Raw genomic sequence first — 23,248 nt, forward strand, 5'->3', positions numbered from 1 at the left:
CGCCTTCGCACACCTACAAAGACACATGCACACAGACACGCACCCACACGCATGCTCTATCTACGTTGCTTCATCGCCTTGACGAGCTCCTCCAGCTTCAGGGCGAGGTGCAGGTCGCCTTTCACCTGCAGCCTCCCGCTCATGTAGGCACTCAAGGGGCGCAGGTCACCCAAGAAGAGGTCCTGCAGGTCTTTCTCTGCCACCTCCAGAATGACATCGGGCTGCCCTCAGGCACGCCGCAGCCAACCCGCCCGCTGCCTGTGGGACACGGTGGGTGGGAGAGGGAGAAACAGCGGGCTTCAGGATCCAACCTTGCCTGCTGGCATTTCCCCCCACTGTTTCATAAGGATTGAGTTGGGCCAGATGATAGACAAGGGCCTGGCAGGGGGATTTTGGAGACAGAAGTCCTTACTCCTTATGAAGATAAATTTCTCTTGTGATGCTCCACCAATGTCCTGTTACAGTGGCCCACCTCCAAGCCCTGTCCTACTTTTGCCATGGCCACCAGGAAAACCATCAGCAGCCATGGGGGGATGGATTAGGGTGCTGGGAGGACATCTTCCAGCATGGCAGTGGCCCAAGGCGCTGCCCACACATGTCCCTCAATCACTACCCACTTGGACTGGTGGCATACAAGAGCCAACAAACCCTGAGGTCTCTGAGCCATCCCACTTGGCCAGCCACGAGGAGACCTGGCTGCCAGTTTTCTATCACTACTCTCTTTCTGAAGGAAAATTCATGGTTTTAACCCAAAACAATTATACTTTGGACTTCCAGGGAGCATGGACTCAAGGTCACGGTCGCCAAACTGCAGTGCTCAGCTGATGGACCCTGGGGTGCCTTTCATGGAGCTAGCAAACGGGCTTGGTTTGGGACCCTCTACCACCAAGCTCGCTGGGGTTCGCAGCATGCAAAGGGGGCACAGCCACAAAACACCCTCCCGCCTCCGACACAACAACCCCAAAGACTGCTGACCTGAGGAGAGGTCTATGAAGTAGGTGCTCCGGGCGCCGCTGGGCAGGGCGATGTTGACTGGTAGGATGCTCCCACCTGGCTGACCAGGGCCTCGGAGAGGACAGGCTCCACTGCCGAGAGCAGCTCGTCCGCGCTGGGCTTCCTCCGGGTGCTGCCGGTGGTGGTGAGGAGGGGAGCGGTGGGAGGCTCCACCTCGTTCACCGTCTCCATGCTGTCTGCTGGGGACAATAGGACAGAAGTGGGTCAAGGGGACACCTTCGGGTGGTGAGCTTTGCTGGTCTGCATGGACCCACCAGAAAAGGTCTCCAGAGCAAAGAAATCCACTTATCCGGCAAGTTTCCAGCTAAGCAAGAAGAGGACAACTGGTTTTGCCAGTTCCTACTGCCTGCTCCTCTGTCTGCCACGGGTTACTCTTCCCCTGCTATCAGGGGGTGGAAAATTATCCCTGAAAGAAATAGCGGGGCACAAATTCGTTCAAGGTTTCTGGAAAAAAATCCATGTTGCCCTGAGGGATGTGACTCTCTCGACAAGCTCAGGCTTGGGTTTGCATGATGGAAATGCTGAGACTGGAGTTGATCTTGAGCCCAGGCTCCTGCAGATCTGCTCCTGCCCTCCCCAGTCCCATCTCCAATGTCTTGTTGGAAAGGTTGTGTTGTGCACGTGCTGTACGGAGCTGTACCCAAAGTGGTCCTCTCTCCTCCCCCCTACCAGCTTATTTGTGCTGTGCTCATAGGAATGTGATATCTCCCAGACTTTGACTCCTCTGTCAAACAGCCAACGGACCCAAAGGTCAGCAGGCAGGAGGGACATCCCCCAGCAAAGAAGCGGTGGCCCTGGGTTGGTTACCTGCCTCCGGAGCGCCGGTCCCGCTGCCCGCCAGAGCCAGGGTGTTGTTGAAGAAATGGGCAGCCAGCTGCTGAATGGTGCCATCCAGCCCCTCCAGCCCGGGCACGGGTGGCACGGTGGCCAAAGGGCCCACCAGTTTCTCCCGGGGTGGCTGCAGCACAGCCTCCATGCTCAGCTCCACCCGGTCCACCTCCAGGCCCCAGGACTTGGTCATGTCGTTAATCTCCAGCTGCAGAGCCAGGAAGAAAGGGAGAGGTGTTGGCAGCCCAGACAGAGCTGGGTATGGCCATGGAGACCACCCACCATAGCACCCCCGACCATGGGCATCCCATAGCTTATACTTCTGCTACCCACCAGCTTTAGATGTAGGGTGTTGAACCAGGCTCAGTAGTCCACCTCCTCCAAGCTGTCCACTCTCACATTCAACCCTGCTCCTTCAGTTGCTTTCCTGGCTTGGAGCAGGTTGGGACCTTGCTCCCCCCTGGGCAACATGTCCTGGTATGGTGCTCCACCAGGCAGCATCTCTGGCCTCCAAACCATCCCAGACACCCCAGAGATACCAGTATATCCCCCCAGCCTCCTTTTATATCATCCCTTGTAAATATTCAACCCACAAGACCTTGGCCTGGCCCAGGTCGGCTGCGGGCACTACTCATCGCCCCTCTGCCACTGCCCTGTCCTGCTTCTCTCCCCAAAAGCCCTTTCTAGTTTGCAGCCCCCTCCAGACATTTTCCTGGTGGAGATATGGAGGTCAAATTTAAGCCTGCCAACAACATGTGGGCTTTTCTGTGTGGCCAAAGCCCTTAGAGATAAGCTACAGAGATCCACAAGCTGAAGGTATCTGCTCCCCACTAATCACCACGTTTTCCCAGCTCCCTTCCTTGGCCATGTCCATGGCGAGATGGACTTTCAGCAGCTCCAGCTTTCCCTTACTGTTACTTCCACACTGAGAGCCCAAGGGTTTTGGGGGTTTGGGGGGCTCTACGCAAGGCTGGGGCAGTCCTCACCAGCAGCTGCTCCCCAATCCTCAGCTTCTCCACCTGGATCTCACGGAGGCTCTTCTTCACCAAGGTCTTGGTCATCGCATTCTGCGCCGTCATCCGGGTGGCCGCGATGAGGTCCTTCACCATCATGACGGACAACACAGGGTCCCACACCCGGAATTGGATGTCGGCGCCCATGGAGATGACCGCCCCATCCTTGGAGGTCAGCTGGGACAGAGGGGAGTCAGGATCTCTCCCCCTCTCCGCCCCATGGCCCAACCCTTGTGCGTAGAGCCTGGGAGCAAAGGCATTCACTTCTTTCCCAGCTGGCAACCAGCTCTAGATCTCGTTATTAAGAGGGTTATTAGAAACAAAACCAACCCAAATAATTAAGTTTGGGCTAGTCTGAGGACAGTTTCCAGCATGGGGCTGTTATTGAAAGACATTTGGGAAGGATAGGGATTGATGTTTTTGAGATGCCTCCAGCCAGGAACACCCACTGAGGAAGGTGTGCAAAGTCAAGAGGAGCTTTTCAACCGCAGGCAGGTGAGGACTCGGGCTTCACAGCACCAGCTACCACCCCCCTCGCCTCGCCGTGATGGTGGAGGAACTGCAAGTTGGGTCCATGCGTGGCACCAAGGGTCAGACCATCCCAAAATCCACCTGCTCTGGGTATTTTAGAGATGTCTCTCCATCCTGCCCCGAGGTCCGAGGCAGCTCACCTTGCAGGGGGGCACATTGAAGGCCCTTGTCCTCAGATCCACTCGCTGCCAGTGATCGATGAAGGGCAGCAGCAGGACCACGCCGGGTCCCTGCGGTGGCCGGATGCGGCCCAGGCGGAAGATGATCATTCGCTCGTAGGTGGGCACGATCTGGAACGGGAAAGTTTAGACCAGGGCAGAAACAAAACCCTGGGTCCTGCGGTGCCAGGAGCAATGGGACCAGGGGGAGCCGGGAACAGTCCCCCCCCATGGAGGACGGGTTGTCATCCCGCTCCTCGCCTGCTTTCCTCCCTTACCTTCAAGGCAAACCATCCCGAGATGGGGAAGGTGACAACCATCAGCAAGAAGACCAAGGAGGTGATAATCCCATGGCAGATCCAGGACAGACAACCCTGGGAGGAGTCTGCAGGGGGGTGAAAGGGGGATGTACCTGCTCCAAAACCCCCCGCACTGCCTGTGAACCCCCATCCAAGCCTCTCCCCTCATGCACCCTGCACCCCAGGGAAGCCAGCAGCAAGGAGGGCACCCAGCCAGCATGACACCCTATAGCAAAAGCAGCAATAGGGAGGAAGGCAGCAACTCCCCTCTAAGGTTGGGACTCACCTGCGGTATTCCTGGCTGGCCCCAGAGGGTCTTGCTTGGATCCGAAGGAGAAGCAGCCCTTCTGGGCGCCGTAGAGCCCAATGCTGGACTGCTGGAAGCGGTCAAAGTCTCCCAAGGGAAGGGCCTGGTATCCTGACCGGCTGAACATGGTGCTGGTGCCTGTGCACGGGGCTCCGCTCCCGACGCTCAGAGCCTTCTAAGCCCAGCTCCCCGCTGCCGTTGCAGCCACCTCTGTGGCCAGCATGGCTTCTGTCTGTCCCCGACCCGATCCAACGTCCCTGCCCAGCTGCCTGCAAACCTCCCTGCCGTGACGTGCAACCGGAGAGACAGCGGAGGAGAGCTGACAAGCCCTGCTGTTATCACGGAGGATGCTTGCTAGAAGAAATCAAATCCTTCAGGGGGTTTCCTTGCTGGAGTCTCACCCAGGCTGAGGGGCTAGGGGCTTCACATCCTCCCAGCGACCCTCTGGGTAGGAGCTGAGCCGAGAGACAAAAGCTGTGACCCCGCAGCCGCCCTCCGCTTCGCACCCCTTTGGAACCGGGAGATAATGCCGGGGTGTCGCCGGCCACCAGCCCCGTGGCGGTGGGGAGCGGAGGCCGCGGCGAGGATGCTGCGGCAGGGAAGGAGGGAGCTGCTGGCGCTTCCTGGTCCGCCCGTCATGTGGCTGCTGACGGCACAGGGACGAAACAGCTCCCAGCTCGGTGAGTTTTTCCAGAGAGGCCCTGCCCGGCAACTGCTCTGCAGGTCATGGGGAGGACAGGGTTCTCCATTGGGCATTCACCTTGGGTGGCTCCGAAGGGTACCCCAGCCCCACAGGGAAGCGGGAGAGGTATTTTTCCCAGCAATTCTTGCTCTGGTGTGGCCTTCTCGCCATGCCCAAACCCCCCCCATTCCATCTCGGTGGCCTGCAAAGGGTAGTGGAGACCAAAGAGCAGCCTGGAGCAGCGCTGCTGAGGATGGCGGGTGGCAACAGGGCAGGTTTAAAGCCCCCCCTTGGCTGACGTGGGGGCCTGAGACACTGGCCCAGACACAGCAGCAGCCCTTGCAGCCGAGCTGGCACCCAGACATGCACCCCAGCGCAGCTCGGGGGTCCTATCTAGCAGCTGAAGCAGAGCTTTGCCATCTGTCCTGGTTTCGGCTGGGATAGAGTTAATTTTCTTCCTAGTAGCTGGTACAGTGCTGTGTTTTGGATCTAGGGTGAGAATACTGTTGATAACACGCTGATGTTTTTAGTTGTTGCTAAGCAGTGTTTATACTAAGTCAAGGACTTTTCAGCTTCTCGTGCCCAGCCGGCAAGAAGGCTGGAGGGGGCACAAGAAGCTGGGAGGGGACACAGCCAGGACAGCTGACCCCAACTGGCCAAAGGGATATTCCATACCACATGATGGCATGTCCAGTATGTAAACTGGGGGGGAACTGGCTGGGAGGCACAGATTGCTGCTCAGGGACTGACTGAGCATCGGTCAGCAAGTGGTGAGCAACTGCGTTGTGCCTCACTTGTCTTCCTTGGGTTATATTTCACTCTCCTTTTGTTAGCTTCCTTTTCATCGCAGTTATTATTATTATTATAATTGTTTGGGTTTTTTTTAATTCAATTAGTAAACTGTTCTTTAGCCGTTCTTCAGCGAGCGAGCGGCTGCGTGGTCCTTAGCTGCTGGCTGGGGTTAAACCACGACACCATCCCACCCCTCGCCGGTAGCAGCATCCCGCCGATGCCTGCATCCCCCCCCCCCCCCCCCCCCCCCCCGGTACCTGCATCCCCCCCCACCTCCACCCCCCGCCGTTTCCTCCACCACCGGCACACCCCAGGGCAGAGTGAAGGCAGGAGCAGGCAGGGCGGAGGGCGCTGCCCGGTGCCCGGTTCGCTCCCTTCTCACCCACCAGCCCCCCCCCCCCGGCACCGCGGACCTCTCCCTCCCGGGGAACCCCCCTGCCCTCCCCGCCTCCTTCCCACCAGCTCCTCCTCCTCTTCCTCCCCAGGCAGGCCGGGAAACCGAAAGTCCTCGATCAGCGCTTCTCGGCACCGCCACCTGCATGACCGACAGCCCCCCCGACCCCCGGCCGCCCAGCCGCGGCCCCCCAGCAGGTAAAGGGGGGGGGGTCCCCGCTTTTCTGGAGGGGGAGGCGGGACGGGGGACGGGAGGAAAGCCTGGCCCAGCCTTCCCCAAAGAGAGCCGCGGGGATTGCCTGCTTGGGGGGGTGTGTGTGTGTGTGTTATTTTTTAGGGTGTAAAACCATTGTATGGCGGGGGGAGAGGTGGTAAGGGGGGGTCCCTGCTTTACTCGGGGGCTCCTGCCTGGGCTGCTAGGCTGGGGGGAGACCCGGGGGGGCGAGGGGTGAGGAGGGGGACACCTTTGGGAACAGGGCTGGTGGACTGCACATCCCGGTGCTGCCTGGGAAGTTTTGCAGGAACCGGGGGCGGGGGGGGACGACCCGTCGGCAGGGCCCCCGCTTCCCTTCCCGCTCCCAGGGCAGGAAGAGGCAATGGCTGCAAAGCGAAAGTTGCTTTGCAGCCTTCGTCCCCTCCGCCACGCCGCCCGGCAACTTTGAAATCCAAAATTCCCCAAAGGGAAAGAGGTTGGGGAGGGGGGAGGAGAGCCTCCAAGGGTCCCCCACTGAGGGCAGGAGGGAGCACAACCCTTTGCAGCCAGCAGAGAATCTCCCCGGCAGAGCACCCTTTGCCTTGCCGGGGTGCTGCCACCCGCTCGCCCTCGGCAGGAGGGATGGAGAGGAGCCGCTCACCCGCCTTGCGGCTCCCTTATCCCTTCCCCATAGCAGAGTGGGTAAAGCAGGCTGCCCACGGGTGGCCTGCGTGGCCCCCACGGGTGGGACTGAGCCTCCCGTCCCCCTCCATCTCACATGCTCCAACGGGATCTTCCCCCCATATCTCACCTAGACGGAGACGGTGCCAGTGCGCCCATGGAGACGAGATCCCAGCCGGGTACACCCTCATGCTCCCATCCATCTCACTCTCCTGTGGTGGAAGATGACTTCCAGTTCGTCCTTTGCGAGGGCTGCCGGCAGGAATCGCCCAACCTCAAGCTCCTCACCTGCCTCCACACCTTGTGCCTCGATTGCCTGCATGAGAACAAGCCCATCGGGCAGTGCCCCATGTGCCAGACGGCCATCCCGCAGGCCAGTGGCATCCCTGACATGGACAACCTGCTCTTCACCAACCTGCAGGCCAGGCTCAGCACCTACAAGAAGATCAGAGACAGCGATGGCCCGAATTGCAGCCGGTGCCGGGGGGAAGTGGCGGCGGTGTGGTGCTCCGAGTGCGAGGAGTTCCTCTGCACCAAGTGCTTTGAAGACCACCAGTGGTTCTTCAAGAAGAGGAACCACGAGGCCAGGAGGGTGGAGGAGCTTCGTGCTGAGTCAGCCCATCGGTTCCTGGAAGACACCAGAAAGTCCTGCAATCTCTTTTGCTCCCGTCCCGGTCATGCCGACCAGGGCCACGTCTCCAGGTGAGAGTGGTGCCTTGTCCCCGGATTCCATCCTGCTCCAAGGGCTTTGGGGCTGCTGCTCCAGGACCAACTCTGCCAGGAGGGCAGAGCCAAGGGGGTTTCATCACCTGCCTTCGGAGAGGGACCGCTGCAACCCCGGCGAAACCCCGGGCTGGAGCAGGGTGCGATATGGGGCTGGCAGGTCCCTGGGAGGAGGAAAGGGGGCAAAGGTGGGTTGAACACCCGCTTCAAGCCCACATCTGCAGCTGGCAATGAGGCAAAGCCCTTTCCTGCCCCGTGCCTCAGTTTCCCCTCTCATTAAACGCCTCAGCTGTCCCTTGGGGAGGGGGGAGTCATTCCCAGCACAGTGGAAATGCTTTTCTCCGCCCGCTCACGTACCGACTTTGAAGGATGCTCCCGTTTCTTTCCAGCATCTACTGCAACAAGTGCGAGAAGGCTCTGTGCTGCTCGTGCGCGCTGCTGGACAGCCAGCATGCCCCCTTCTGCGACATCCGCAGCGAGACCCAGCGCAGGCAGGAGGAGCTGAGCACCATGAACCGGGAGCTGAAGCAGAAGAGAAGCGGCTTCGAGGCCACCTACGCGGCGCTGCAGGATGAGGCCGCCCAGCTGGAGGAGGCGCAGCGGGAGATGCGGGAGCTGATCCGGCAGCGCGTGGAGCAGCTGGTGTGGCTGATCCGGCGGGAGGAAGAGGAGCTGCTGGGGCTGGTGGAGGCGCGGCAGGAGCAGGGCCGGCGGGAGCTGGCGAGGGAGCTGCAGCACGTGGCGGGGGTGCTGGGGCGGATGGAGGCGGGCGAGCGGCTGGTGGAGAAGATGTGCCTCTACGCCACGGAGCAGGAGGTGATGGACATGCAGCCCTTCATCAAGGCGTCGCTGGAGGAGCTGCAGCGGGCGCAGCCGCCGGCGGCCGGGGACCGAGCGCAGCCCGGGGACTTGGCTGAGTGCAGAGCCAGGCTGCAGGCGCTGGTGGAGCGCGTCACGGGGCACCCAGGTGAGGACTTGCTGTGGCGATGGATCCAGCCACCCCACAGGCAGCGGGGACTTGGGCCAGCTCATAAAAGCCGTCACCCAGCGCTGGGTCCCACAGGGTTCGGAACCACCTCCCTGCAGCAAAACGAGCCCAGATTCACTCTTGTAGGGTGCTTAGTTCCACCGGGGCCAAGATTTGCTCTTTTGCTTACATGGCCGGAGCGTCTTTTTGGTGTCACACCAATCTGACAGGCTCTGGTGATGCTGATTTCTGGGTCCCCAGAGGCTCCTAAACCCCTTGGGCCATCCCAAACCAAAGGGCTGGGAAAGGGAAAGGAGAACAGAGCTGTCCCTTCCTTGCTGCAGCTGCCAGGCAGGTTTTTCCCAGTTCGGCTGCTGCTGGGGCTGGGTGGGAGCTCCAGAGGCTCCGATTCAGGATTGTAGCCCTGCTCTCTCTGTTGCAGGTACTAATTCCCAAGCTGTCCCCATGGTCGAGGTGGCCCTGGAGAACGACCTGGTGAGATGCCCGTGTTTCATCCCGGTGCACTGTCATGCCGGGAGGGCTCCTGCGTCAGCTGAAACGTGGATCCCTCCTTCCTCTGTCCTTTGCAAGCCTTTCCCAAGGGCCTGCCTTCCCCTCCCCAGCCCATCACTCCCATTTCTTCATCAACAACAAACCCTCAGGGATGTTTCTGCCCGGGCAGAGAAGAACCTGCTTTGTAGCCATCATATTCTGCTACCCAGGCGTGCTCTTACCCCATCCCACTTCTCTGAGCCTGCTGCTTCATCCTCATTTTCAGTAGGGAAAACCATAGCCTCCCCCGGCTGTAGCACTGCCAAACACCCGCAGCTCAGGCACAAGCCTTGAGCCAAGCCGGAGGGCCGGGCTGTGCCTCAGTTTCCCCACTGCTGAGGATCTTTCTACCCCACCCTGGCTCTGCCCACTGCTCGGGGACACCCCAGCTCTGCAGAGAGGTCAGTGGTCTCGAGGTTTACCCTAACACTGCTCCGCGCTCTCTCTGCAGCAAGAGGAGCCGGTCCAGCCTGAGAGCCAGAGCATCTTGCCCACCTTCACCATCAGCCTTGATGAGATGCGGATGAGCTCGGTAAGAACTCAACCCAGCCAGGCAGGAGCCTTTGGGGGCTAGGAGATGCCACCCCAGCACCTTACATCCCCCGTGCTCTCCTCTCTCCAGGCTCTCCCCGTCACCACATGGCCCAAGAGGTCACACTGCATGGAAAAGGGCAGCCAGATCTCGCCCAAGGTACTGAAGCTGGAGTGTGACAACACGCCGGTCCCCAACGATCCCAGTTCAAACCAGTGGGATGGCAGACAGGGGCCCAGCACCTCCACGGCGAGGCAGAACTGCAGCAGGATCCCTGCCGCCGGCAGCCACACTGATGATGCAGGTGGGGACCAGGGACGTGGCCCTCCTCATTACCCCATCTCTTCCCCCCGCTTATGGGGGTCCCCCATCTTTCCCAGCCTCTGTGCACCTCCATGCACTCAGAGCCTTGGCCAGCCTCCCCTGGGTCAGAGAAGCAGAGGGTGGGAGCTGCTTCCCAGGGAGTAGATAGGAGAGCAACGCTCAGGGGTGGACACGGATGCTCCATCCAGCTCCATGTCCTGCCTCCGAGGTAGCCAAAAACCAAGCCTAGGGAAGAGCATAGCAGCAGGGTAAGTGTGCAGAAAGACTCCCCTGCCTCCTGCTCCAGGAGCTCTGGATTTTCCTGGAGTAAAAACCACTACAAGTTTTAGCAAAGCACATTTTCTTCCCCGAGCTCACCCAGCCCCACTCCAGCCTGCTGCAGCATCCCGCAGCAAGGGGTCCCGGGCTCAGCTCTGCAAACAGAAGGGAGGACGAAATGCATCTTCTGGAGAGGCTGGTACAGGGTCCATGGGGTGAAGCAGCAGTGGAGAGGTTGCCCCCACCTTGGGGTGCATCCGAGAGCACCCAAGGGCTGGGTGGTTCATGGTTCTGGTAGAAGCGTTTGCCCTCTGCTGCAAAAATCAGGAGATAAGCTCAGTCCTCCCATGGGAAAACTGGTGTGATCCAAAATCCCAGTCTTGAAGCTTCAGCATCCTCCTGTTCCTTCCGCAGAAGACACCAGCATCATCATCTCCAGCTCGGAGGACAGCTCAGAAGACACGGCGGTGAGTGTAACGGCAGACCTCCCTCCTTGCTGAGCCACGCTGCAGGCAGAAGAGGCATCTGCACCCCGTCATCTCTGGGATGCCTTTCCCTTTCCTCCAGCTGCCCGCAGACCCGAGCCTTCTCCCTTCCCAGCATCAGCCAGACACTTGCTTGCAGCTTTCTCTTCCTCTTTGGTTGCTCCCAGGCGGCAGGGCATCTGGGCCAGCCCAAATCTAGTCCTGGGCTAAGACCTTTGCTGGTATCTCCTGGTATTCTGGAGCAGCCAGGGTCCTCTCCTGCAGGCAGCAAACCCCACCTTGATTTGCTCTGACATGGGATCCCACACCACCCGTCCCCCAAGACGATCCTTTCGAGTCGGTCCTTATGGCCTCTTCCTTTCCGCCTCACTGGGACGGTTGTTCTCAGCTTAAAAAAAAAAAATCAATTTCCATATAAAGACCAAGTTTGCGAGTTGAGTGTAGCATCCATACTCGGAGAGTTCATCAATCCTCTGCCTACGCAGGCTGAGAAGCTCCCAGGAGCCACCAGAGCAGGTAGGGACCATCTGAGCATCCCCAAAGTGACATTTCCAAGCTCCCTGCGGTGACATTTCACAGCACTGATGCTGCAAACTGGTGTGTTGCAACCAAATGGCCCTGGCCGAGGTGGTTAGATGAACCAAGGGCATGGGATCCCTGCTGAGATACCCCATCACCATCACGAGCAGGGGATCCCTTTGGAAATGGAGGTGAGCGCGGCCGATTTGGGATCGGGGGGGGGGGGGGGGGGTGTTGGTTTTCCCCCTTTTTTTTTTGTATAAACTAATGCAGAAGCTCTTCTTACTCTTCAATAAAGCTGTTCCCAGATTAAATCCCAGCCCACTGCTGGCTTCCTTATTAATTTTTTCCTTTGCTGCTTTTCCTTGCTCTCCTGATACATCTCTAACGGGGGGGGGGGGGGGGGGGGGGGGAAGGAGTTGTGGGGCTAAAACCCTGTCCCCACTCCCTGCTAGTGCCAAAAAATCCCAAGGCTGGGGCTTTTGGGGATGTTAGCTGCTTGCTGTGAGAAATCCCTGCATGAATTGGGTGTCCTTTGGTACGATGTGGATTTAAGGGTGTAGCAAAGGTGCAGGCTGAAAAAAAAGAGAGGTCCCCAGGGTATAAACGTCTCACCAACGGTCTGGTGCTGGGCATTAGAAAAGTGCAACCTTGAGAGCTGGGAAAAATTCGTTTAAAGCCTGGAAAAGGTGGAGGGGGGGAAAATAGCAGCTGAGTGAGAAAAAAGGCTGAGCAATGGGATGAGGTAGCGGGATGCAGCCCAGGGAAGCTGGAGCCTTCAGGGGGTGGAGGGCAAGGGCTGAGGACCTGCCTAGAGGCTCAGACATCTAAAAGGAGATTTTGGGGCTGGGGAGGAATCTTTGTGGGGTCACCTGGGGACTGTCATGCTGAAGCCGCAAGAGCATCGCAAGAGCTCTGCCTGGATCCATCGCCCACAGCCACCGCAGTGCTACAAGCATGTGTGTCTGCACGGGTGATTTTCCTCCCCCAAAATCCCGCATATTTTCCCTCTCTGCTTAACCCTTCAATAAAACCTTTTTGCATAGAAGTTCAATTTGCTTGTTGCTGGTTTGGGTAACAAGAGCATCTGCGATCACGTTTTGTCGCCAAGTTTGGTTCATCTAACTCCCTTCAGGCCAGCTAGGTCATTCCGGGCACAGCCAGGCAAGGGGGACATGGGGACTGCCACCACCGGTACCATCCTTCTCCTGTCCCTTCCCAGGCAGAGGAACCCTATAAGCCCTTCAAACACCTAATTTTAACCTGGCATTTAAGCAATGCCACGTCCTCTGAGCTGGGGAGGGCTTGGTTTTGCTCACGTGCCTGCAGACATCGGTCCAGCCACATTTCCACCGCTCCTGGGCTGCAGGTGAAGATACAGAGAGCTGGTACGGAGGGAGATGAACGGCCCATCGCTGCGGGGTGCAGGATTGTCCCTGGGGGAAAGAGGGAGGGAAACCAAGGTTGGAGCCTCCTGAATGTATTGCTGTCCTACTCTTCCCGTAGGGAGATCCTCGCTGTGGATGTCCATCCCTGCTGAGGCTGGGCAGGGAACGGTTGGTGTGGCTGTTTTACTCACCCTTGGGAAGCACCGCTGTAGGCACCAGATTTGCTGAGCCTGGAGAGGCACCAAACCTCCTCCTGGCCCGATTCAGTCCCCTTTTCCTCTAGACACCAACCAGATCTTTAAGTCTAGTGGTATCTCATGTGGTGAGGGTGCTCAGCCGCATTTATGTCCCTGCCTGAGCTGCATCCAAACGAGATGTGCAGAAAGGGACAGCAAGTCCCCGGACCTGTGCGTTGTGTCCCTCTGGCCACTGCTTGGACCCCACCCCCGGCTTAGGACGAGCTGCATTCAGGGCTCTGCTCTTGCTCACTTGGCCCAGACCCTGGGTTTGGGCTCTTAACGGAGCTCCCCACGGCCAGCCCACTCCTGAGGCACAACACACACCCAACCCATCCCTGGCAGTGCCGGGACATCAGACCCTGTGGGTTTCATGGCATCGCACACAACCAGGTCCTTGCCCATGGCCAGTGGTGCACCCAAGGGTGCTCCTCATGCCTTCCCAGCCAGGTCCAAGCAGGTAGACGGGACTTGGGCCCCTTCTCCAATCTCTTGCAGGCTTTCAGCAGGCCCAAGGACAGCAAGAAGCCCTCTAGCCCCACATGGTCCGGGAGCGGCACCTCACCCCACCACAGCACTGGCCTCACCAGCCCCTGGGACGACAGGTCGGAGCTGAGCACTTTGGTGTTCCTCAGCTTGAAGGTTGACCAGAAAAGTGAGCATTGCCTTTCCCGGGCACAGGGGGCTGGGGGGCAGAGAGGAGCACCCTCAAATACTTACTCCAGCCCCATCCTTTCCCCTCCGCAGCCCAGCGCATCACGGAGGTGGCAGCGGCAAACGGAGAGCACACCTTCAAGACGCTGATTCAGACGCCCGACTCAGTGCTGGCGCTGCTCTCCCAGGGTGTCTCCATGGAGGTGGGAATGCAGCACCTCCTCTGGTACCTCTCCCCGCTCCCCAGGCCCGTCCTCATCGTCTATAACTTCTGGGCACTGGAGCTGCCTGCTCTCTTTAAAGCCCTGGATGCCACGGGCAGGAAAGCGGACTTCTGCCACGTTGTGGGTGGTTACGTGGATATGTTGTCCTTGATCAAAGAAAAGCTGCCCAGGGCCCCTTCCTACAAGCTGAAGAATCTGCTGAGAAGGCACCTGCAGCAGCAGCTCAACGAGGGCAGCACGCTGGCCATGGCCAAGGCCTTGCAGGAGCTTTGGGGAGCCCTGGAGCTCCCTGCCCATGTCAACTCGGAGATGACGTTCACCCACTGCAACCTGCAGAGCTACACCATCCTGTGGCCTATGGTGCAGGAGAAGCTGCTCACCAGGAGGGCGGCCAAGATCATGGCCCGGCGCAACCTCATCCTCTGGGAGCTGGAAGAGGCGTGAGCGCAACCGTGGGGTGAGCTGAGGTGGCCAGGTCTCAGGGTAACCGTGCCAGAGATGCGGGGATGCTTGCCAGGGAGGCTCGCAGCGGCATCAAACAGGACTCGCAGACCCTCTCTGCTCCCTTAAAAGGCTCAGGACCCTGGGTCAGCTCTAAGGGGAGCCCAATCAAATTAATATCTCTAGGAAATAAATTAGGCAGCGCAGGCCAGCGTAATTTATTGGGGCATCTCCACCCCTCTTTTTCCCAGCCAGGCGGGAGGGGAGATAGACAGGAGTGCTGTTCACCCTGCCCGGGCGGCAGCAGGTACCTTGGGGATCCCCCCCCCCCGCAAGCCTGGATGCGGCCCCCGGTGCCGGGCGGAGGTCGCCGGGGGGGGGGTGTCCCCCGCGGGGGCCGTGTGACACAAGGCAGTGCGGGGGACACGCCACCAGGTGTCCTCTTTGTACAGCCGCACGCACCCGGGCGTGCAAGGCCTGCCTCCCCTTCCTTGTGCACGCACACTCACACCCCGCCGGTACCCACGCGTCTCCCACGCATCCCCTGGAGGTCCCCTCCCGTACCTGGGAGGTCCCGCGACCGTCACCGGGGCGTCTGGTCTGCTGGGTTGGGCACGGGGGGGTGGTGGTGGTGGGGGGATGAACAGGTCCGCTGGGTGGCTCGAGGTGGGTGAGGATGGGGAGGGATGTGGTGAAGGTCTCCTCTCTGAGAGGGTGCGGTGGGAGCTGCCAGGCTTGGAAAATTGGGGGGGCAGACGGGAAGGAAACGTGACCCCCATCTTCTGGGACACCCCTAAGAACAAGCAGTGGCCCGGACGCAGCTGTGAACTATTGGAGCTGGGTCTTGGCCAGCGAGGCAGGGGTATGCTGCCTTCCCCCTGCCTGTCCTGCCTGCTGCCTTCCCTGGCTCAGGGAAGAATCAGGACAGACCCCAGCACCAGGCAGCAGTTTCTAGGGAGCGATCCCAAAGGAGCCCCCGGGACTGCAGGGTGGCACGCGGGGCTCGTCACCAAATTCAGACGATGCCACCTCACCCTGGGGATTCTCTGGTGCCTGATGCAGGGCTGTGTGCAGGCAGCAGCCCCTACAAGGGGCACAGCCGGGGGAGAGCAGACCCCATCTGTCTGCTGTCACTGGCCTCATCAAAGTCTTGTAAAACAATAGCAAAGTCAATGGGCCGCGGGAGCCGGATTAGCTGTTTCTTTGCCCTGAGCTGCCGTAAAGCTCATTCATCCGGCTAGAAAAGGGTTTGTCACTACAGGGTGAGCAGAGCAGCACCCAACAAGCTCCAGCCCTGGAAGAAAGGGCTGCAGCTGGGGTACGGGCTCCCCAAAGGTGCCACCAGCTTCCATCTCCAACAGGCAGCTTCTACGCACTCGCAGGCTGGTACAGCCCCGCTTAGACCTCCCCTCCACCCACGGCCACCCCATGAAAATCCCCCTCCAAGCCAGAGGTATAAGGAAGAATTAAGAGTCTCTGGGTTTTTTAGAGCAATAAATAACTTTACTGAATTAAGCGAATCTCCTGAAATGATATATAATACGCTGCTTGCTTGATTGGCTGTTATTAATAATGCATTGCTCAATCTAAACCATTCATAAAATGACTCCCTGCTAGCCCTGAGCAAAGTGCTTTGGGACTCGGGGGGGAAGGCAAGAAGGAGCAGCATAAATCCTTTCTGTTTATGAAAATGGATTTCTTCCCCCAACAATCATGCAAAACTAATTAGAGCCAAAGGGCCGGTTCCTCTGTATTTGATTACGCCCTGCGAGATGGCTCAGGTTGGCTGGCCAGGGTGGGTGGAAGTCCAAGGCAGAGGAGGATTCGCCCCAGTGAGCCTGAGAAAGGTTACCTGGATTATATTTCTAATAAAAACATCAGGCTGCTAACATCTGAACAGGTTTGCATCCCATGGACCACCAAGAGCAAGGACAGGGTGGTCAGGACTCTTAAATATTTGGAGAAGTGGCGAGGGAAAGCTGAGGGAAGCCTTACCTAGGCAGAAGGAGAAGCTGCATCGCCTCTGGACAGCCAGGATGCTCCCAGGGTGGTGGCTCATGTACTCATGCGATCTTGGAGGAGCTGGCTTGAGGCTAGAAGCTAGAGAAGCCAGGAAAGCCCAAACTGGAGGTTTGGCCTTCTCCTCCTTAAATAGGCAATGCCTCTGACCAGCATGGTGAGGAGGGCTCCTCCCTCAGACACCAGTTGGAGATTAATGGTGTAAATCAGCAAACCCTCATTGACCACAGTGGTGATCCAGTGATTCCTCCAGCTGGGAGGCTGCCCTCGTTTATACCAGTGGGAGACATGTCCCCAGAGCTGCGATGGTCAACACCAGCTGTGGACCTGGCCCCCAGCTCAGCTTCTACTTGTCACGTGTTTAGGAGTGTGCTGAAACTTAGGGTGCCTGCGGCTGAGGCAGGTGTGGTGTGAGAAGGAGAGGTTGACAGGTCCAGGGTCTGCCCTTCAATCCATCCATCCATCCATCCGTCCATCCATCCACGCACCTATCCACCCATTTTTCCATCCATTCACCCACCCATCCACCCATCTATCCATCCATCCATCCACACATCCATCCACACATCTATCCACCCATTTTTCCATCCATCCTTGCCTCCATCCTCCACCATCCTGTCTTGGAGCTCTCATCTGAGGGGATTGAAGAGCCACCACAGAGCACTGTTGTTACTCCCTGTGCTCAGCCCGTGGGAAACTGAGGCACAAGTGGTGACACGAACCCCACACGTCGTGTCTGCTGGGGAGGCATGAATGGGGAGGTGGATGGATGGTGTAACCTGTGCCATGCCGCTTCATGCTCCAATGCCCTCCCAAGTGTCTAGGTTAGGGTTTGGCCCTCAGGAGGGTGAGGAGGGATGTGTTATCCATCCTGTCACATGTGCCTCATGCCCTGACCCATTTCTAGCACAACACGGTGCCTCCAATGCTCCTGAAATGCTGCCACCATATCTAGGACACTTGGGTTTCTTCCTCTTGCATGATGAATGAGGGCATCTTGGGACGAGCTCAGTGTAGTGCGGTGGATAGCAGCCAAGCCAGAAGACAAGCATCCGCTCCGTGTTGGCCACGTCCTTGGGGCATTTTAACCTACTTCCATGCTCCTCAAAGCAAGTTTGCAGCTCCCTGTGTCTCCCACCTGAGCTCTGCAGCCCAAGTCACAGCCATGGGTCAACACCAGCAAGGGCTGACCTGTGGTCCTGCAGCCCCACGGCAGCATGGGGAGCCTGGGAGGTGCAATAATTTGACACGCAGCAGCGAGGGGTGAGGAGCAGTGTGGGTACGTATCTGGCCTGCTTGGAGATGCTGAGCCCCCAAGGTGCTGCCCCGTTGACCACAGGACTCCCTGCCGTGGGGCTCGGGAGAGGCTGACAGCCCGTGGGCGTTCAGAGAGTGAGCAAAACAGGGAAAAAAAAAGCCTATAAACCACAACTCCAAATGTCTGATGCTGTAATTCCCCGAGCTGCAAATTGCTAGTGCTTGGGAGAGTGTCACGGTAAGGGTGAGGGCATGCTTGAGTGATCAGCCAGCCGCAGGGATGGGAAGGGAGTGAGTCATGGCTCAGCCCTGAAGATGCTGAGAGCATCTTCGAACTCCGCTCCAGCAGGGAGGGAGACATGGAAGCGCTGCCCTGTAGATGTCTGCGCTGGATTTGAAGCGATGCCTCCCTCCTGCTTGACCCTTCTGCAGACCCCTGCAGCTCCCCAAAGTGAGGTGGCCTTGTTCATTGGCTCGGGGCAGTCCCCTGGACCATGCCCAGGGCTTTTCTGGGGGATGTCAGTTGGGTTGGGCCAAATCTGTGCCAGGGAGCGCGGTGACAGGCGCGGTGTAGGTGGCCGCGGTGTAGGTGGCCACGGTGCAGCACTCCGACAGTTGTTGGTTCACTTGCATGGAAACAAGGCGTTTTTGGTGGCCGCACATCACCCAAGCACTTCGCCCACCCTGTGGGTGTCAGCCGCCCTCCAGCCCTCAGATCGCAGGGCTGAAGGGAAACTGAGGCACGTTTGAGGCCAACCACTTTGGCTGAGGCGGTCCCTTGGGCACCAGGCGTCAGACTGGGAGGCTTTGGACACGGCTCCTGGGAGGGTGGAGGTGCCTGGAGCCGGCATCGAGGATCAAACCTGGCATTTTGCTGTCAAGCAGCTTCCCCTCTCTGCCCCTCCAGCCATCACCCCCTCTCCGCTCCCCCCCGCTCCCGCTCCTCGTCCTTGGCAAGAACACGCCCATCCCGGTGGCCTCGGGGCGGGGATGTGGAACCGGGCTCCCCCCGAGGGAGAGGTGACCGGGCTTTTGCTCTGCCTGCGAGCAAGCAGGGAGGTGGCGAGACATCCCCCCCCCCCAAGACACCCCGGGGGTCCCCACCCCCGGAGCCCCCCGGGATGTACCCAGCCCCTGCGGGGCGGGGCGGGGGGGGGGGGCGGTTAGCCGCAGGGCCGGGCCGCAGCTCTAGGCGGGGCCGCTGGCTGTTGCGACAGAGCCGGGTTGGGGACACCGGGGGGACCGGGCTGACCCACCCGAGCCCGTGCGGAGCTCGCCCCGGTCCCCCCTCGGCAGAGCTCCCGGGCGGCGGCGATGGAGGGATGCGGGGGGGGGGGGGCATGGCGAGAGGCAGGAATCGATCCCGCTCACAAAATCAATGGTTTCTCGGGTTTCTCATGGCGGGGGGAGAGGCGAGGGGCAGGGTAGGGGGGGGGGGGTGTGTGCGGGGGGAGAACAGACCCCTACGTCGAGGAGAAACTGCGGAGGGGCGAGGGGGGTCCCCGTTACCGCGCCTTTCCAAGGGGTTGAAACCTTCAGAAGGAAGATGAGGGAGAACGGTCCCGTCCCGGGAACCCCCCGGCAGCCCCCTGGCCCCCCCCCCCCCCCCCCCCCGCACCTCCTTCCCCCTCCGCTCAAATGCTGAAAAGCTCTTTGCCTTCAATTAGCGCCCTGCCGAAGGGATCCACGCGCGACGGGACGGGCTGGGGCGGCGGCACACGCCGCACATCGCCCGCAGAAATACCGCATCGACCGGGCGGGGGGGCGGGGGGGGGGGGAAGCTACCGGGAGGGCTGGGCTGGGTCCCGAGCCCCGGTTCCCCGTCCACAAGCGCTTCCCAAAGGGCTGCGGCCCCGCGATGTCCCGGGAGGACGGGGGTAGCCGTGTCCCGTATGTGCCCCGACGGCATCCCGGTCCCTCCTGGCGGGGGGGGGGGGGGGGGGGGCGGGACCGGAGCAGGCAACCGGGAGGGAAAGCGGCGAGCAGATTATGGCTGCTGCTAAGTGCGTGTGAGTTGTACTCGTTGCTCTGCGGGAGGGCGTTTATTATGGGTATTTTATTTTTTTTTGGGGGGGGGTGGGTGCCGTGCCCGCCCCGGGAAGCAGCCGGCTCCGTCCCCGCCGGAGGCTGGCGAGCGGCGGCGGTGGGTGGGTGGTGGGATGGGAAAGGGGTGGCGAGGAGGGAGGGGGGCGGCCGTGCGGAGGGGGAGGCTGGCAGAAATGCTAATTCCTCCCTTCGCTCTCGCCTCGGCAGCCCAGTGCCCGTACGGCCCCGCTCCGGCTCGCAGCTCAGCCCGGAGAGGTGCGGGGATCCGGGTGGTGGGTCCCCCACCTCCTCGCCGCGCCCCTCACCGTCGTGTCCGGGCTGGCGGAGGCTCCTCCGTACCACGGAGACGGGGTTCGGGAGGAGGATGCGGAGGACCGGTAACGACGAGGAGAAGGGCTGCGTGTTGCTTAACGCCACTTAGGAGCGGGTAAGGTGCGGGGTCACCCCCGGTGCGGCGAGGCGGGGGCGGGGGGGGGGGGGGGGGGGGGGGGGGGAGACAGGGGCGAAGGGGGGGGTCGGGGAGAGAGGAAAATAGGGAAGGAGAGAAGTAGGGAGAGACGGAGAAGGGAGGGAGAAAAGTGGGGAGAGGAAGAGAGAAAAGGTTGGAAGGAGAAAGAAAGAAAGAAGGAAAGCAAAAGAAATAATAGAAAAAGGAGAAATTAAAGCAGAGAAGAAAGAAAACGAGATTTAATTTGGTTTTTTTGGGGGGGGGGAGCGCGAACAAGACAAGAAAAAGAGAGTGAGAAGGGTGGGAAGAGCCAGAGGGGAAAGGGAGGAAAACGGGGGAGAAGGGAAGGGGGAAGAGGGGATGAGAAGGAGCGAGGGGCGAGGGGGCGGCAGCCGGGGGGAGCCGGGCACAGACAATGGGGCGCAGCCCCGCCGCTGCCTCTCACCGAGCGGGGACCGGGGCCGGGAGCGGGGCGGGGAGAGGGGGCGGGAGCCCTGAGAGCCCCCTGTGTGCCTTGGCAGGGGGAGATGGCCCCGCTGCTGTCCCTGTGGCTGGTGGCCCTGCTCGGCCTGGCCCGGGCGTGCCCCGAACCCTGCGCTTGCGTGGACAAGTACGCCCACCAGTTCGCCGACTGCGCCTACAAGGATCTTCAAGTGGTGCCCACAGGGTTGCCCTCCAACGTGACCACCCTCAGCCTCTCGGCCAACAAGATCACCTCGCTGCAGCGGCGTTCCTTCGTGGAGGTGACCCAGGTCACCTCCCTCTGGTTGGCACACAACGAGATCCGCTCCATCGAGCCCGGTACCTTCGCCATCCTCGTGCAGCTGAAAAACCTCGACATCAGCCACAACCAGATCGTGGACTTCCCCTGGCAGGATCTCTACAACCTCAGCGCTCTCCAGCTGCTCAAGATGAACAATAACCACATGGCTCTGGTGCCTCAGGGGGCTTTCCACACCCTGAAGGACCTCCGGTCCCTACGCATCAACAACAACAAGTTCACCACCCTTGCAGAGGGTATCTTCGACTCGCTTAGTTCCCTCTCCCACCTGCAGATCTACAACAACCCCTTTGAGTGCTCCTGCAAGCTCCAGTGGTTGAAGAAGTGGATGGACAGCACGCTTATCTCAATCCCTGAGAAGGACTCCATCACTTGTGCCCTCCCGGAGCAGCTCCGAGGAGTGCCGGTGGGGAAGATCCCGGACGTGCAGTGCACCTCGCCTACCGTGCAGCTCACCTATTACCCCAACCTGGACACCACGGAGCTCTTTGACGGCTTCACCCTGACGCTGCACTGTGCCGTGACGGGCGCCCCACCGCCCGAAGTGAGCTGGAAGATCCGCACCTCCAGCCAAACCCTGGAGCTCAACGGGAACCCAAAGGAGAGCACTGGGAAGGACCTCCCCAACCAGGACCCCGAGCGCTTCTTGGTCTTCAAGAACGGCACGTTGGTGATTCCCCACCTGAGCAAGAGGGAAGAAGGCACCTACACCTGCCTGGCCACCAATGAAATGGGGAGCAACCAGACCTCGGTCAACGTGGCTGTGGCGGGCACCCAGAAATACCCGCTGCAGCCCGGGAGGGACCCGCTGGGGGGTAAAGCACAGCCAGGTGACAAGAAGCCTGGGGCCAAGGGAGCAAAGAACAGTGTGCTCATGCCAGATGAGAGGAACAAACCCCTCGGTCCCACCCGGCAGAGCCAACCATCCTCGGCAGCTGGGACAGAGTCGACGGGAAACGGGCAAGTCCCTTTCCAGCTTCCACCCTTTGAGAAGAAGTGTGGCTCCACACAAACCAGCAAGTACATTTCCAACCACGCCTTCAACCAGAGCGGCGACTTCAAGCAGCACACGTTTGACCTGGGGGTGATCGCTTTAGATGTGTCGGAGCGCGATGCCCGGGTGCAGCTCACCCCCACCTACACGCAGCCCGAGAAGGTCCACCTCAGGATGCTCTACCTGTGCCAGGAGAGCAGCCAGGGCCACGCCTTGGTCCAGTGGTCCAAGATTGAGGAAGGGGTGAACTCGTACTGGTTCCAGGGCTTGAACCCCGGCACCAACTACTCCGTGTGTCTCACCTACCTGGGGGAGGACTGCCAGGTCCAAGTGGTCTTCACCACCAAAAAAGAGATCCCCTCGCTCATCATCATCGTGGTCGTGAGCATCTTCTTGCTGGTGCTGGCCACCTTACCCCTGATGGGGGCCACCTGGTGCCACCTCCTCTCCAAGTACCAAGGGAAGACCTACAAGCTCATCATGAAGGCCCAGAACCCGGACCAGATGGAGAAGCACATGGCCACTGACTTCGACCCCCGCGCCTCCTACCTGGAGTCCGAGAAGAACTACAATCCCAGCGAGGTGGGGGAAGCGGACGTGGAGGAAGAAGATGAGGAGGAGGAGGAGGATGACGAAGGAGGCAGGCGGAGGAGGAGGAGAGAAGCCGAAGGGGCTCTGGAGCTGGAGCGAGAGGAGAGCGTGGCAGCCAGCTCCATGGCGGAGTCACAATCCAAAGCCAACGGCGAAGAGTTCGAGGTCCGCTCCGAGTACAGCGACAAGCTGCCGCTGGGTGCCGAGGCCGTCACCATCTCCCAAGAGATCAACGGCAACTACCGGCAGCGCCCCCGCTGAGCCTCCCCGCACCCCCTCCGCACCCCCCCCGGTCCCCACCCCCCCACCCTACCCCACCCCACCCCACCCCCCCGCCTCCCGGGGCACCGCCGCTGCTTTTCCTCCGAGGAAGACCGAAGCATCCTCAGCGACGCCCGCCTGTCCTTCCTCCTCCTCCTCTTCCTCCTCCCTCAGGCGGCAGGTCCCCGGGGAAGGGACTTCGCCCCGGGGATGCTCGATGCGGGCGGGACGTTTCTCCCACGATTTCGTTTCCGTTTTGGGTACCGGCCGTCTTCGCTCCCGGCTCGGCGGCAACGCCACAACGATTCCCGGTCCCCCGCCCGCCTCTGCCCTCCGCTCGCCCCCTATTTTCTTTCCCCTTAAAGGAAAAAAACGAAAAAAAGAGAAAAAATGGGTAAAAGAAAAAAGCCCGATATCCCAAAACCTTTTTTTTTCTGGAAACGGTTCGGTCCCCGGCGGGTCCCTGCCGCTCCTCCGTCCGGTCCCGCCGCTCCCTCGGTCCCCGGTGAGTCCCCTCCGCTCCCCGGTCCGGTCCTGCCGCTCCCCGGTCCGACCCCGCCGAGCCCCGGTGCGAACCCCGCCGCAGCCCGGTGCGGTCCTCACCGCTCCTCGGCGTTATCCTCCCCGCTCCCCGCTCCGCGCCGCTCCCCGGTGGGT

At 60.3% G+C, this 23,248-nt stretch overlaps 3 protein-coding genes across 3 annotated transcripts; 2 read left to right on the forward strand and 1 right to left on the reverse strand.

The window, feature by feature from the left end:
* Positions 1-3: 3 nt before the first annotated feature.
* STOML1 (stomatin like 1) lies at positions 4-4,597 on the reverse strand. Its single transcript, XM_050903401.1, is given in 9 exon segments — positions 4-223; positions 226-258; positions 976-1,032; positions 1,035-1,193; positions 1,822-2,050; positions 2,829-3,032; positions 3,527-3,676; positions 3,823-3,929; positions 4,130-4,597. Coding segments are annotated over 9 exon segments (1,254 nt in total). The 5' UTR covers positions 4,278-4,597; the 3' UTR covers positions 4-56.
* Positions 4,598-6,184: 1,587 nt separating this feature from the next.
* On the forward strand, positions 6,185-14,197 carry PML (PML nuclear body scaffold). Its single transcript, XM_050903487.1, has 9 exons — positions 6,185-6,215; positions 7,026-7,593; positions 8,004-8,581; positions 9,024-9,076; positions 9,585-9,665; positions 9,756-9,969; positions 10,662-10,714; positions 13,374-13,530; positions 13,623-14,197. Exons 2-9 carry the CDS (start codon positions 7,049-7,051, stop codon positions 14,195-14,197), a joined length of 2,256 nt encoding a protein of 751 aa, XP_050759444.1. The 5' UTR covers positions 6,185-6,215; positions 7,026-7,048.
* A 6,294-nt stretch (positions 14,198-20,491) lies between these two features.
* ISLR2 (immunoglobulin superfamily containing leucine rich repeat 2) lies at positions 20,492-22,591 on the forward strand. Its single transcript, XM_050903621.1, has one exon. The coding sequence runs from the start codon at positions 20,492-20,494 to the stop codon at positions 22,589-22,591; it is 2,100 nt and encodes a 699-aa protein (XP_050759578.1).
* The last annotated feature ends 657 nt before the right edge of the window (positions 22,592-23,248 follow it).

This window comes from Gymnogyps californianus, chromosome 11 (genome assembly GCF_018139145.2).
Source record: "Gymnogyps californianus isolate 813 chromosome 11, ASM1813914v2, whole genome shotgun sequence".
NCBI lineage: Eukaryota > Metazoa > Chordata > Aves > Accipitriformes > Cathartidae > Gymnogyps > Gymnogyps californianus.